The 16,000-nt window shown below is 36.9% G+C and overlaps 2 protein-coding genes across 2 annotated transcripts in view; both read left to right on the top strand.

Annotated features, from left to right (window-relative positions):
- The window catches only part of LOC146332803 (ephrin type-A receptor 6-like), an 82,237-nt gene extending 76,206 nt beyond the window's left edge, over nt 1-6,031 (top strand). The window contains exons 14-20 of the mRNA XM_084715552.1: nt 1,234-1,419; nt 1,516-1,577; nt 1,678-1,887; nt 1,971-2,120; nt 2,216-2,409; nt 3,803-3,952; nt 5,196-6,031. Coding sequence (XP_084571678.1) covers nt 1,234-1,419; nt 1,516-1,577; nt 1,678-1,887; nt 1,971-2,120; nt 2,216-2,409; nt 3,803-3,952; nt 5,196-5,310 — 1,067 coding nt within the window. The 3' untranslated portion in view covers nt 5,311-6,031. The remainder of the gene's footprint in view (nt 1-1,233; nt 1,420-1,515; nt 1,578-1,677; nt 1,888-1,970; nt 2,121-2,215; nt 2,410-3,802; nt 3,953-5,195) is intronic.
- A 1,670-nt stretch (nt 6,032-7,701) lies between these two features.
- Nucleotides 7,702-14,040, top strand: arl6 (ARF like GTPase 6). The gene is made up of 8 exons (XM_084715566.1): nt 7,702-7,931; nt 9,111-9,264; nt 9,682-9,743; nt 9,912-9,980; nt 10,077-10,171; nt 10,405-10,534; nt 10,812-10,867; nt 11,997-14,040. The coding sequence occupies exons 2-8, from the start codon at nt 9,145-9,147 to the stop codon at nt 12,020-12,022; spliced, it is 558 nt and encodes a 185-aa protein (XP_084571692.1). The 5' UTR covers nt 7,702-7,931; nt 9,111-9,144; the 3' UTR covers nt 12,023-14,040.
- Nucleotides 14,041-16,000: the final 1,960 nt, after the last annotated feature.

Below are 16,000 nucleotides of genomic sequence, written 5' to 3'. Positions count from 1 at the left end.
GTTTTTATGGCGGGAACAGTACAGCTGTCACCTGTGTGTAAAAAGAGTTGATGTACTCTTTTTTTCTTATAATGCTTGTTAACTAGTTAGAAGAATAGTGCACACCATTATCTTAATCTGGGTTTTATTTCCTAAAGTCACATTTAAGATTACACAGGCATATTGTGAAAAATGTCCTGGTGGTAGAGAAATGATCACATTTCATGTCGAGTAACATTTTTATTTTACAAGAAATGTTAAACCTCATAAAGTTTGAGTTTTACATTTTTATAGCCACTCTTAGCAAGCTGATTTTAAAGTATTTTATTATATTGTACCTTAGAGGAGCAAAGTCAGTGCTGATGACTCTGAATAATGATGTTCGATGGCTCATTAAATTGAACAGATTGTGTCTGCTGTTAAGCCCATGAGTAATCATGAGGGTGACTCCCCTTGTCTACTTTCTGTAACATGGACTCCATCTGGTGGAGGCACTGTGTGCCTGCAGGTGTTTTTTTAATGGCAATGCAACTGCAGTATACTGTCACACTGTTTCCATTTCGCCCTTTTGTTTCAACCTCAAGTTTTAATGGATTTACCAACTGTTTGGCTTTAAGTTAACATAGTTTAATATGTTTATTTCACCTGATTGTTTCTTGATATATGATTATACTTAATCATTTATTGAACACTGCCTAGAATAACTTATTAGGGATGTGTGATATATATCAGGTGATAGAGGTAATTTCTATCAATATTTATCATTCCAATAATTAAACTATATACTAATATCTGATTTGACAGATTATTTCAAAGCTTCTTATTAGAATTTTCGGGCAAAATTATCTATATCCACCAGGCAAAGATGCATCAAAAATAGGATCCTGGACCGACTGATGCAATGTAGACATGATTTGCATTTTTGCTGTGCAAAAGCCATAGTGTTTGCTAAGTTTTTTAATGAACTTAACTTGAAAAATGTGCATTTGAAGAGTCAGAACAGTGAATCTTTGCTTTTCTTACCCTCTGGTGTGCATAAAATACAAGCTATATGAACATTTGTAATACAAAATATAAACACAAATTTGAATACAAAAATATTTAGTCATTGTTATCTGTTATCTTATCATTATCAGCCATGAGAAGCAGGTAATTATCAGTTATCCGTATCAGCTGAAAGAAATCCATATCATGCATTCCTGAGTCTTATGATACATGAGAGATAATTCTTTTTTGTATTACATTGTTTGACAGGTGAATTTGGAGAAGTCTGTAGTGGTCGGTTGCGTATACCTGGATCAATGGACATCGCCGTGGCAATAAAGACACTTAAAGGCGGCTATATGGATCAACAGAGGCGAGACTTTTTGCGTGAGGCTTCAATCATGGGACAGTTTAACAACCCCAACATCATCAGGCTGGAGGGAGTGGTGACCAAGAGTAAGTTCCACATATGTATCTGTTCATGACATTCTTCTTACTTTGGTCTCTTTTCTCTGTTTGTCACTGAAATCATGTATTTTCCCTTTTCCTCAGGCAGACCAGTAATGATAGTGGTGGAGTACATGGAAAACGGAGCGCTTGGTTCTTTCCTCCGGGTGAGATTAATACATATCCACACATGTACATCTGTTACCTGGGGAAGTATTTTCTTCCGTGCATCATATTTGTCTTCTCCCATTCTCCCAACCTCTACAGACGCGTGACGGTCAGTTCACGGTGCTCCAGCTGGTTGGCATGATGCGCGGCATCGCAGTGGGCATGACCTATCTGTCAGAAATGGGATACGTTCACAGAGACCTCGCCGCTCGTAACATCTTGGTGGATGAGAACTTGGTGTGTAAGGTGTCTGATTTCGGCATGTCCAGAATCCTCGAGGACGACAGTGAAGCAGCTTACACTGCCACAGTGAGTGCAGCTCTGACAGTTACTGCAGGACGTCACAATCTGACAGCCACTGCGATGTTGAATATCTTTATGTTTTGTGTCAGGGAGGAAAGATTCCAATACGCTGGACAGCACCAGAGGCTATTGCCTATGGGAAATTCTCCTCAGCTAGTGATGTATGGAGCTACGGCATTGTCATGTGGGAAGTGATGTCATATGGGGAGAGGCCCTACTGGGAGATGTCCAATCAAGATGTAAGCTGCTCATCACATCAAAACTTCATAATCACTAAAATACTAAAATAAAATATTTGTCATTCATATTTACCTTTAATTGATCTTCATCTCAGGTCATTTTATCAATTGAAGAAGGCTACCGTCTACCAGCACCAATGGGCTGCCCTGTGACGCTGCACCAGCTGATGCTGCACTGCTGGCAGAAGGAGTCCAGCCAGCGCCCACGCTTCAACAACGTGCTCTCCTTCCTGGATAAACTCATCATCAATCCCAGCAGTCTGCTAACTCTGGTGAATGATGTGCAGAGGTAAAGTATCAGTTCATACAGACAATGACTGTATTTACATGCTCAAAAGAATCCTGGTTTTGAGTCTCATCATGTTTTGATCATATTCAGGACATGGTGTGTCCATGGAACATGGATAAGTTATTATTCAACCAGGATATGATGTTTACATACCCAACAGATAACCAGGATACTCCTAACTGACTTATAACACTCTTTAAAGCATACTGTGTTATTTTTTTGCAGCTGTTGATTTCAGTTTCAGAAGGGCATGGTAATCATATTGCATAGACTTTAAACTTTTGGCATACACTAGCTAAGACTAAATGAATAATTATTTATCTTTTACCACTGCATGGTAATGCAATTAAAAGAAGAGACTGAAACACTGATCACATTTTCAGCTCCTTTATTGCATTGCATTTATGTATGTGTTCATGTGCTATTTGTTAGAATATCAAACCAAGAGGGCAAACATTAAGTAAATGTGGACGTTTTGTGAAATACTCTCCTCCATTAAAAAAATTAAATTTAGCACTTTTCATTTGGATATCCAGTCAATGATGATGGTAAATGTGGTCAGTGGAAGCAATACATTTCTCAGTGTGTGATATAATGACCAAGAAAGCTGACAGAGCTGTGTGTATCAGGATGCATTGCACACAAGTTTCTGATGTCCTCGCCAACGTTGCTGTGTATCACCATTATTACTTTGTTGGCCAAAACATAGCATTAAGTGACAGAAATACTCATCTAACACACCCCCTGGCTACACACAGGTGGAGACTAGAAATCCAAGCCCAAATAGCCTGTAGTTCTTCCTGCATCAATATAGCACCCACTGAGGACTTTATTACATCATTTACCATCAACGTGAAGAGTGCTGAATTTTCCCTTTAAGGAGAGTTTTTTTAATAGCAAATATAACAACAACAAGGTAGAGATGTTAAGAGCATTCCTGCTTGGCGTCACCTCACCAGACAATTTATGTTGTTGGGGGAAAAAACAATAAATCTGAAATACTGACTGTGATTGATTGATCGATATTCATGTGTCTAGAATTTATTACCAGACCTCTTAGACTGGAAACATCCTTCTTTTAACTACATGTTTGCATTTGCATCCATTTGCATCATGGCTGCCTCACATATCCTGCATCTGATTGGAACAATGGTTCTACATGTCCTGAGAAATTATTGTTGTGCATTCCCAAAAGTTTGGTTAAAAAGCAGCTTTATCTCCGGCCTTACAGTAAACCGAAACCAAAGCAGGCAGGAAAATTATTAGTAATAACAAACACACTGTTTGTCATTCAAAACCACTGACATGGTTATTCAAAGAATATTTACTGTTCTGCTCAGTGATATGCTAACTTGTCTTTTTGTATTCCTTAACTTTCTGTTTGACATCTCAGCTTCCCTGACTCGCCGGAGGACATGCCAGACTACCCTCTTTTCATCTCCATCGGCGACTGGCTCGACTCCATCAAGATGAGCCAGTATAAGAACAATTTCCTTGCAGCAGGATACACAACACTGGATTCCATTTCAACCATGAGTATAGAGTGAGTGGAGCCACATTATACAGAGTGCAGCTACGGTATCGAAAAACACACTGGAAGGACACAAAGTAACATTAAAGGAAAGAAGAATTGTAATAAAATTGATTTCATCATTAAACTTTGTCAAGAAAATATCTGTACAGTGTGAATCACATATCCCTCTCTTTAAAAAGACAGATACATTTTACTAAATGTTTGTATCTTTGTCTGAAACTTGTAAGTAATATATATATGATGAAACTAGATTCATCATCCTCAGTAAATCTGTGTAACATGAAACTAACAGAATTTGGGAACTTGTAAGTACTATATATGACAGTCAATTCATATCTCCTCAGTAGATGTGTATAATCTGAAATTTAGGCAACCATTAGTGAAACCAATGTTTGTATAAAAACATTACAAGCATGTAAGATGTCACATCTGAGACATACAAATTAAAAAAAAACACAAAACAAAGCAAAAACATATATATAATGATATAAAAAAAAGCACATAACTGAGGCATGTTTAAATATTTAATTAAAAACTACAAACATGGGGCATCATGTGCTTATAAGACATAAAATACTTTTTTTTTATTTTCATTTCTTTTCCATATAGATAGGCTTATTCACTGTATCATCATCAAGTTGCAGATATGTTATGCCAGCTGTGACCAGAGGCATTATGTTTTCAGGTACATACAAAATACATTTTTGGCCATAGCTCAAGAATCCATATGCTAATTATGACAAGATTTCTCTCAAATGTATATTAGAGGATAAAATTATGAGGTGATGACATTGTTTCCAAAAGGTCAAAGGTCAACTTCACTGTGACATCATAATGTTCATCTCTCTCTCTCAGTCCTCTGAACTCCTGTTCAAACATAGTCTCTAAGTGAAGACAGCATGTTTCTCACTGAAAACTATTCACTGGAATCACATGTCAATGTTGTGATGACTTCTATTTTGCCAAAAAAAAAAAAAAAAATCTTCATTACATATATTAAATAAGTCTGGACAGACATGGGTGTAAATTGGAAACTGGTTGGCAAAAGCATACAACAGCAAGGCAGTAATTCTAATCTGGACATACTGTCTTGACAGTCTGAAATGCTACCTCTGCTGTAGTATTACAATATTTTGTCCAGCTTTGCTAAATATGGTTAGTGTCTATATTATCCAGAGTGCTTTTTTCAGGTTAAAGTGGTGTGAAGAGCTTTACGGCACACTTGTCATGATGTTTCTCTTCTCCCCTTCAGCGACATCAGGCGCATCGGGATCTGTTTGATTGGCCACCAGAGGAGAATCATAAGCAGCATACAGTCTCTCCGCCTGCAGCTTCACCACATCCAACAGAGTGGCTTCCAAGTGTGAGACCGTTGCGCAAAAACAGACTGTGTGTGCGCGTGTCTGTACACACACTGAGCTGGAAATGAACCAGACTCCTTCCTTGGCATCGTCATTCAACTAATTGCACAAACACCAGACTGTTAGGTGTAGCAGGTACCACACGCTGCTCATGTGAGAGCGGTCCGCTGCTATGCCACATGTGGGTCTGGGTAATAATACACACTCATCATCTTATGGATACATCTTATCAATACAACCTCCACAACAACCAACCTCTGTCAGCGTTGGCCAAATGCGGTCTCTTTGTTATCTCAGCAAATACTAGCATTCACTTGAATTTAGGACTTCTTTTCTCTAGTGTCTATTCAAGTGTTCACCAATACCTCTTCTCTTTCCAAGTGACAATCCAACGGTTTCTATTGACTTTGAATGGTCTCAAGTCTTGTTACCTCATGACCAGAGAAGATGTGGATAGGATGTAAGGTATGGTAATGTGTGGTGCAATATGTGATTTTAACAACAACAGCGTCTCCAGCTGGTTAATGTAACAATCCGCCAGAAATAAAGATTGACAGAATGGTAAATACAATCATGTTTTTTGAACTGAAGACCGCTGAATGTCAAAAGATTTTATAGAAATGTACGTTCTATCCTCATGATAATGCAGTATGTCTTGTACAAAAAGTCTTGTGAAAGTTGTATGTTTTATTCAGTATGTTTGTTCCTTAATAAACGACCCTATTTTAATACTTCGTTTTCTCTCAGACTTTAACCACCACCAGGCCAGAGCATCTATGTCTCTTTAAATCAGGCTGTTAATTCCTCATGCACATGAACACACATACACAAAAGGTATCCATGGATGCATCTCAAGCGCACACATGCACTATAACAGCATCCTCTTAATTGTCACTCAAGAGACGGACACATTTTCTGGACATGAAGAATTGTCAGGTGAGTTTGTCAAACAGGTGCTTATGGGAGGTGATAGATGACAATAAAGACAATGACAAAAGACAATGTGGCACACACTTTTTGCTCTGTGTCTACAATTTTTTGCATTTCATGTGGTTCATGTTTTCAAGTTATTGTCTATATTTTACCATAAGTATCCATGGGGATTTACATAAATCAACTTACAAAGACAGTTGTAGAAATACAACAAAAACTGACTATTTTTCTTTTTTCTTAAATGTATGTTTCTGACACTGCAATAATATGGAGGTAAAAAAAAAAAAAGAAATACATGTAAATAAATGCAGAAATGCAGAAATAAATGTAAAAATACAGAAACAGACATTTTAATTATCAAAAGGTATTTCTCTTTCTTTTTTAAACGTATTTAATTACATTTACCCTTTAAATGCCAGTTTGTTTACATAGTGCCACTGTTGTTCTTTATATAAAAACATAGAAAATGGATTATGGATTAAAATGGATTGAGGATAAAAATGTGCCCTTCCTAAAACTGCAATAAAGGGCCACCCAAGGAGAGAATCACTGCTCTAAACTGTAAATGCAGCTGAATTGTTTAAAAACCTCTCATGCATTTTTTTATGGCTCAAAGCATATATTCTCATGTCATTTCATTCTTATGAAAGCAATATCTCAAGAATTCCTTGTGTGAATTTCCTCAGAGGTCAGAGGTCAAAGGTCAAGTCACTGTGACCTCATATCCATCCTGTTCATGTGAATGCAACATGTCAAGAATGCCTTGAGAGAATTTCTTCACAAATGTCCACTTTCACTGAAAGATGAACTGATTAGTTTTTGGTGGTCAAAGTCATGGTGACGTCTGTGATCGTCTGTAAAGCAGTCATCCTATTTTTTGACTGCCCTGTTTCATACGACCATTGACAGCTGACCTGTCACTCTTCTCACCCTCTCAATCTTGTTTCAGGAACAACATATGTGGGGTCACGTTAATGTTGGTGGAACTTTACAAATCTCTGATGGTTGCATCTGGCAGCTCCACCATTTGTTGTCTCAATCTGCACTCAACTAAGTGCATTCTTCTAGTTTTGGATATGATATTTCATGTAAAAGCCTTTATCGACTGATACCAGTGACGTGTCATTTATATCACAGAGACACAAAGGAACACATTTCTAGCATCAAACAGTATTTTATATAAATTATTATATTATTATTATATATATTATAAATTATATATAAAAATAGGAACAATATAAACAATATAAGCAGCCTCAGCAATTGAACTTACACCATTGCACAGAGGGTATATTGATTTTGCACATATAATAATATTATTATTATTATTATTATTGTTATTATTATTATTATTATTATAGTAGTAGTAGTAGTAGTAGTAGTAGTAGTAGTAGTAGTAGAGGTATATAGAGGTGGAAAATAACGGAATCGCAAAAATATTTATGTACATAATAAAATTAAACAACATCCACATTCCGCAGGGAGGACTCTCTCCGTGTTTGGCCTGCAGGGGGCAGACTTCAGTCAGGAGGACACTGGTCTCCCAGCAACACAGTGTAAATAACTCGGGTGCTTTTTTTTTTTTCACTGTTGGCTGAGAGCATGAGAGAATAGAAGAGAAATGAATGAAACGCTGGTTTGACCCCGGTTATTTAAGTGCATCCTGGCAGCAAGATCCCGAGGCTACATTACAGGTAAAAGTCCAGCTCAATATAACAGTCTGGGAACGGATAATACAAGCTAACGTTAGCCTTGCTAGCGTGTTAGCTTGAACTGAAACGTTACCACGCTAAGCTAGTTAAGTTAGATTTCAGACACGTTTACTACTTGCTAACCTAACTATATCATACTTGTGGCTGTCTTAACGATACGAGATGCCACAGAGCAATTGTTCAGCCGTTGATGTTGTCTGTGTAAACTCAGCAAGCTGAAGTAATCAGTGGCTAAACGCTAAGGCTAGCTAGCAACAGTCACAACAAGAGATTAACTAAATAGCTGTTAGTGAATGTTAATTACGTTAGAAGCTGGTAAGAGCCCACTAAGTATGGTGGCTTAAGCTACGGTTAGCGAATAAAAATCGTCGTTGATGGCTGCAATGACCATGTTGATCTGTAGCTAATGAACAACGTCTAAATGTTGACATTAAATTAGCTTGAATCAGTGTCTTTCAAGGTGAAGGCGGCTGTTGATAAAGTGACGCCAAGTGCGAAATTGTCGAGTGTTAGCTAAAACCGCTGCCTCGGGGAGAAAGGTAAACCTTAACGTTATGTGACATCACTTAAAAAGTAAGACAGTAGCGTGTACGTGACTAGTATGACGTATTCACAGGAGTAAAGGTTTGTTAGAGGATACACCAAGAGGCAACATGGGGCCGGATTATGTGCATGTTCAAATGAACATCTTTTACCCAAAGTAAGAAGTCACAATCAGTATCAATGTAGCAGTGCGGAGAGAACTGAGCTTATCTGGTTTATAAACCTCTAGGACAGTGGTTCCCAATCTTATCTTATCTCTCCTTTATCCTGGAGCATTTATGTAAAAAAAGCTGAGCTTCACAGCCTGCACGCACACTAGTAGAATAAGTTATTGATTTCATAGCTTGATTATTAAATATTGATATCAATTAAGTTATAACTAATTGTTTTGAAGGGCCTCAGCAATTCAAATGACAATCCAACGATTTCAGGTTTCAGTTTCTAGCAAAAGATGAAGGATAATGCTAAAAATAAATGACTAAATAAATTAATTCGAATTATTATTATCATTATTATTATAATAATAATAGTTGGGAGCCAATGCTCTAGGACAACTTAAGCCACCTGTAATGATGTTATTTTCTAACTGTCACTGTATTTATTGTCTTTTCCTTGTAGATCAGACAGGTAGCTGATGGTTGCTGGCTAGCCAATGGGGCTGTTTGACAAGTTGGCAGGATGGCTGGGGCTGAAGAAGGAGGTGAATGTGCTGTGTCTCGGTCTGGACAACAGTGGAAAAACCACCATCATTAACCAGCTCAAACCTTCCAATGTAAGTCTACACAATGCTTATGACTAAGATAACATTATAACGAGTTTCTGACACAGCTGACGAGTGAATGTTATTTACTCACAAGAACGCACATTTGACATTTACTTAACTGCCAAATTAGTGACTGCAGGAGTTGTACACTTAAATATTCCACAGTACTGCCTTTGTTATAATACTGACTAATAATAATTATAATCACTTGACTATGTGTGAAGAGAATCTGGGTTATTGTGATGTTGTTCATGTATGTTGATGTTGTACTTATATGTGGACTCCAGGAAGAATGGTTGATTGCCTGGTAGCAACTAATGATGATCCTCCTAAACAAATAAAAACTAGCAAGGAAATTAAACTGTGTTGCTAATTTGTGCTCTCTTTTTAAGTTTTTATTTTCAATATGCTGCGTTTGTCTTTCAGGCCCAGGCACAAGACATTGTCCCAACCATTGGCTTCAGCATAGAGAAGTTCAAGACATCCAGGTAGCTGTTCATCATAAAACAAAAAAAATGTTATGTTGTATTTTTATATTTGCATATTTCTGAAATAAATTCATATTGTTTTGTAGGTCTGATATATTATGCTATGTCTTTTCAACTCTGAACAATCAGAATGAGAGCATAAAAGTTTTCTGTCTTCTCTTCTTGCAGTCTTTCCTTCACAGTGTTTGACATGTCTGGTCAAGGCAGATACAGAAACCTTTGGGAACACTACTACAAGTGAGTGTGCCTCTGCTACAAAAAACACCAGTCTTATTTGCCATTTAAATCATGTACATACTGTATAAATTCTTGTCATCTTTTTGTATTTGTCAGGGAAGGCCAGGCGATCATATTTGTCATTGATAGTGCAGACAAACTGAGGATGGTAGTAGCCAAAGAAGAACTGGACACATTACTAAACCATCCTGGTACGTTCAACATGATTCTTGAACTTGGAGTTTCTACCCTGTTAACTGTTGTGCTGTGGTGTCTTTTTCTTGAGTGCTATTGAGTCTTCATTGAACATTTAAAAATGAGGACACAGATTTTGCTCTGCTCTGTCTTGTCTGTTCACAATATTGTTTGTCATCAGTATAATGAGATGACATGACAAATTTAGAAAACTAAATTTCTGACATCATCCCACTCACTCTCACTGCAGACATTAAACACAGGAGGATCCCCATCCTGTTCTTTGCAAACAAGATGGACGTCAGAGATGCTCTGTCTTCAGTCAAGGTCTCACAGCTGCTCTGTTTGGAGAACATCAAAGACAAACCCTGGCACATCTGGTATGAACATACATGCACACTTATTTACTTGCCTAGTATGCCTGTATGCCAATGCCACTGAGAAAATAGTGCCGGTGTACTTCTCATTGACAAATTGAAATCTGTGAAATAATACTGTAGTATATTGTGTACAGCAGTGGCTCCCAAACTTTGTCTGGATTCTACTGTTCTACAGTACCCAAAGGATTACAGCATCTTTAGTTTGGAGTTTTCCTCTGACAGAGCAGTCACTTTTGGCTATTTTTTTTTTTTAATATGATGTGTTGGTATGTTTCAGTGCCACCGACGCTCTGAAAGGAGAGGGTTTACAGGAGGGAGTCGACTGGTTACAAGGTATGATGAGAATTCATATGAATGAAAGTGACAGTGTAAAGTCGTGTTTACAGCGCAGATGGAACATTTTGTTCACTATTAAAAGTGATGAATATATGTATATCAAAACACCTTTTTACTTATATCTTATATGGTCAGTTTTTTGTCTCATTTTTATTAAACTAGCATCTGAAGTTTACCAGTGGATATAATGACGCCAGTGTAACAGTATTTTTATTTACACGTCATTTGTAGCGAAAATATAATGTAGCTTAACTTGTTTTGTTTTTTTTTTGTTATTGTGTAATGCACTTACATTAGATATGTAACTTCAAGTTTAACAAAACCCAACTAGTACAGCAAGAACCTATCAGTTTCAAAAACCATGTAATTCTGTGTTTATATGTTTTAACTTTGACGAAACTCAGAACATGGTCTTGTCAGTTGGACCATTAGTTTTTTGTAGGATAGTTTAGTTTGGGTGTTAGTGATTGTGAACTTTGCCAGGATGAATTTATATTCCCATTAAAGTTAATGACTTGAAATTGTGTTTGTCTTCAGATCAAAATGTTTGTGTTTGTTTTATTGCATCTATCTAAACATGACTAAGAGATACACTGCAACTAACTTTGCATTAACCTGCAAAGTGTGGTCTGCTCCACTTCGTCAACATCATCTTCTCTTCTTTTTATTATGTTTAACGCTCTCATTCAAATCCTCCCATAGATCAAATAATGCAGTGAGTACTTGGTGTTTTGTAAATGTTGTGTTATTTATTGTGTTACTGCATAGCTGTGAATTCCCCCAGCTTTTCCTTACCGTTCTGCATTCTGTACTGTTGTTCCATCACCAACAGCCTTTTGGTTTCCCATTGCATCTGCTGAACCAAGGGTGCTCCAATAAGGCTTGTGATGATATCAAACTCTTAAAGGAACATTCCACTTGAAATCTATCCTTTGAGTATCAAATGCTCAAATTTCAAGGCTCAAAATGTGGCCTTGAAAGGTTTATAGGTAGCTCTGTTGTGGAGGATGGTGGCAGTAGTAATCAGATGGATTCACAGCATTTACGCAGGGCTCAAAACATCCATAGATGTGTATGTCTGTTGATTATATTTTGCTTATTAACAGAATTTATCGTGTTTTTCCAGATCAAATCAAAACAATGAGAACATGAGGGCATGAGGATGGACATGTGGGAAGTAGCAGCATCCATGGAGGTCTTCAGTGAAAGATGGGTTGACACTGTTTTCAGAGGTACCATGGGATAGTAATGTTTTTAATGTGGTATTTAGATGGTTCTTGGACGATTTGATTCTCTGGTACCAGGAAAGACAGTGAAATGCATCCACCAACAGTGCTAAGTCAATGACAAACATCCAAGTTGGCAACTTTTAACACATTCATTTTGTGCAAATTGTATTTTGAGTTTAAACTGATGGATACAGCTGTCTAAAGGAGCAGTGACATTTTTAAAATATGGAAAATTCTGTTTCCATTTATATTACGCCCCAATTTCTCAATAACTTTGTGTAACAGGCTCTTAGATGAGTTTTTATGGTTGATGCTGGCTGCATTTTAAGGAGCATAAATACCTGGGATGTCTTGCAGAAAAGACCCATTGTTGGGTGTTATTTTGCATGTTTTAGCCCTTAAACTATTCTCTATGTTCAACAAATCTTATGTACCAGGTTCACTGAAGAGACAACATGTCTCAGAGCTACTTAGAGTTACTTAGACACTACATTATACCAGCCATGTAAACTCATTGTCCTGTAGCCCCTGTTAACAGTTATAAGTATAGTGTGGTCTGATCTCTAGTTTTATGTGTCATTCTCTACAGTCTGTATGTAGTGGGCTAATACATACAAAATGATGTGTAAGGAAGGTCCTTCATAATTTATTTCCACCTCCAAAATATGCCAAATGCTCCATTTTTTTCTTTTGTTTCTCAGGGCCTCTCTAGCTACATTATAAATTGTGTTTGAAGCATCACGACACTCAAGTCAACTCTCAGTTATTTCTAAAGCGGAGGCAAATTTTCTGGTGTTTCTTTGACAAATACCAAAACCTTTCATGCATTCCAGTGCACAGCGCCTTTCTCAAAATTGCATTAAGGTCCATCCCACTGTCACATTGAAAACAAAAGTTACTATATCTTAACTGCAGCTAACACGTCATGCAGCTCTGCTCATGTTGGATCAATGTTGCTCTTTTTCGAGTAGCTGTGGAAAATATATTTTGCATATTGAAGATTAAATGTGTTCAAGAGTCTAGTAGATTTTGTTGTACATATTGTTACTTGTGGCTAAGAGTTCATATAGAGTTAACTTAGCTGTAACAAGTGATAAAATGATAGTCATCAGTGAATATCAAATTAATTAGCCTGCAAAGTTTGCTTTAAAATTGAAACTTCAAAAGCATCTGGTGTTTGTATCTTTGCCTTATTTCATTGCTCAAAGAAAAAAATGTAATGAAACAAAATGCTTCTTACAATTTACTCAGTGATTCAAAGGCAGACTAAGGAAAAACAACATCTACACAAAGTTTTTAATTCAGGCCTTTGATCCTCTCCTTCAGTCTCTGACTGAAAGCTTGCATTAAAAACCACTTGTGTACAGATCAGTGTGTGGTGGCTTTGTCAGGCTCCATCACCTCAACCAAGCTTCACATCAAGTGAGAGATGTTCCACTGTTTTTGAGTAGTTTCAAGGCAAAAAAAAAAAAGGATACCTGGCAAAAATGTATGATACAATCTTTAAAATAATAGTGTTTTATTTTATATACACTGTGATATCCTCCTGTTCACAAATGTGTCATCTGAAAACCTCATTTTTAGTTCTACAAATATAACAAATGGCAGAAACTACAAAAACGCCTTGAAACATTCCAAAATAAATTTTCCCCATTAAAACTTGACACAGAAGTGAATATCACAGAAAATTCATTCAAAGTTTGTTTGTTTTTTATAATGGATGTTTTGAAAATTATTTTGTTAATGGTTTAAAATATTAACTGTAGAATGTATTACCTGAGTGTATGGGTTGGATGAGACAAAACAGTTCCTTATTTAGTTTTTGCGAATTTAGTTCTTTAAGTTGTTGATGAATGAAAGGTGAATTGATGGTTAGTCGGTACATTTAAGCCGATTTACCAACCAGAGAAAACCTCACAGATTTCATGGAGGGCAAACTTTTTTAAAAAATCGAATTATCAAGAACTTGTTTTAGCTTAAAGTTCCACTGTGTAAGATTTATGGGGATTTAGTGGCAGAATAAGACAGGAATTTAATGTAATTTTCGTAAGTATAATTTTCATTAGTGTATAATCACCCGAATATAAGAATGCTTTCGTTACCTTATATGAGACAGAGGTCATGGGTCCTTTTCCATAGTGGCCACCCTGTTGAACCACCATGTTTCCAGATCAGACACTGGCTCTAGAGAGGGTCTTTCGCTTCTTTGCAAGTTTTAGGGCCACCATAGTTTCTCCTACATGCTTGGAAGAGGAGGGTGAGGCAAGCTATATTCAACTGGTTGAAATCTACAACCTCACAGCTGGATGCCACTAAGTCCTGCACACTGGTCCTTTAAAAATCAAAACATACACGATGAAAATGCTGATTTTGTTGCTATTGGGCAGTTTAACTTTTTTCATATCCCACAAGTTGTATATTAATGTACTGTAATGTTTTCAGTGCACAGACTTTCCAGTGAAAATTGTTTTATGTATTACTTTTGTCCTACACGTATTTATGCTTCATGCTACCACTGGGGGGCACACACAAGTCCAAAATATTCAAATCCTACTCTTAGTGGCTTCAAGGACACATTGATGTTTTTTATAATATATTGTCTGTTTCTGCTAACTGTAAGACATTTCAGATTGGTGATTTACCAGGCAAAATTACAGCTTTCATGTCCTCCAGACATCCTACTTCCTATTCTCAAAACAAGAAGAGGGTCCTTGTGGGATAATATTTCATATCCTCCCGACATCTGTTTCACAACAAGGACCCTCTGAGCACAGGTTCACTTTAGCATCAGAGAAGTTATAACTGTATCTTCAAATGTGTGTATGTTGTTTATTATGTTGTGTGTGTTAATTTTCAAAGAATAAATGCTGTGGAAAATTAATATTGTTTCATGAAGTTTTGGGAAATAATGTTGCTCATGTGGCTTCATACTGTATGTCTGATGTCAGCTGTGGATCTTCTCTCTTTCTCTGTCTCTCTCTGTCTCTCTCTCTCTCTCTCTCTCTCTCTCTCTCTCTCTCTCTCACGAACATCTTGAGTGCTGCCAGCAACAGCTGCTCATTAAACCTGCAGTCCTTGGGCCCTGAACAATTTATTTGGTAGAACATAAACATTCATTTCTACAAGTTATGAGGGTTTCTCGTGTCATGTTATGCAGCATGTCAGTTTCTCTTTGTAATTATGGTTTATTTGGTATCTATATGTTGATATAATATCATGATTAAGGAACACGTCATCAACCCACAAACACATCATGGCTCAGCTTCAGTATTTGCCTTGAAAAAGTGTCAAGGTCATGTGCAAGCCATCTGTCAAACATGCAGTTAGGAAGTTTTCCAGCTGTCTTCCGGATGTAGTAGATTTTGGCATCAGTGTCAGCCATATTCTAATTAACTAACTTCTTAAATTGTCTTTATTTGTAATTTCCTGCTACATTAATCAAAGCTTTAAATAGGAACCAGAAAGCCCAGCAGAGGAATATGTAGTTGAGACTTTCAAGCAGGATCAAATAATGTATATATAAAATAATATGTATATATACCAACTGATAAAATCTGGTATTCTTTATGGACAAAACATTTCAAATAAATGTTTTTAACTGAGAAATGTTTTAAACTGAGAAATAAGTTATCACACTGATGTTAAAATGTTGATGTAGTAAAATGAAATTAATAAAGAAACATTATGACCACATATCAGACATTACCCTGCAGTCCCATCAATTGGCTCCATTAAGATCAAACGTTTTCTGGCAATGTTGAACTTCAACTGAATAAACCTGAGACTCTGTCCATGGTGCTGAAACAGCTCTGTGGCCAGAAGGGGGCGTTGTGCGCGTTCAGCTTGTCACCCTTTGTCTTGATGAGTAAACGCCTCAGACATCTTTTAGCAAATAACTTCT

The sequence above is a fragment of the Lutjanus erythropterus genome, chromosome 1 (assembly GCF_056507025.1).
Source record: "Lutjanus erythropterus isolate fLutEry1 chromosome 1, fLutEry1.hap2, whole genome shotgun sequence".
In the NCBI taxonomy this organism is placed as follows: domain Eukaryota; kingdom Metazoa; phylum Chordata; class Actinopteri; order Lutjaniformes; family Lutjanidae; genus Lutjanus; species Lutjanus erythropterus.
The sequence above is the reverse complement of the archived record's forward strand: the minus strand, read 5'-3'. Positions and strand labels throughout refer to the sequence as shown.

Coding starts and splice junctions, on each gene's coding strand:
- arl6 (XM_084715566.1), top strand. CDS start 9,145: ATGGGGCTGTTTGACAAGTTGGCAGGATGGCTGGGGCTGAAGAAGGAG. Junction 10,172..10,404: donor CACATTACTAAACCATCCTG/GTACGTTCAACA, acceptor CTCTCACTGCAG/ACATTAAACACAGGAGGATC. Junction 10,868..11,996: donor GGGAGTCGACTGGTTACAAG/GTATGATGAGAA, acceptor GTGTTTTTCCAG/ATCAAATCAAAACAATGAGA.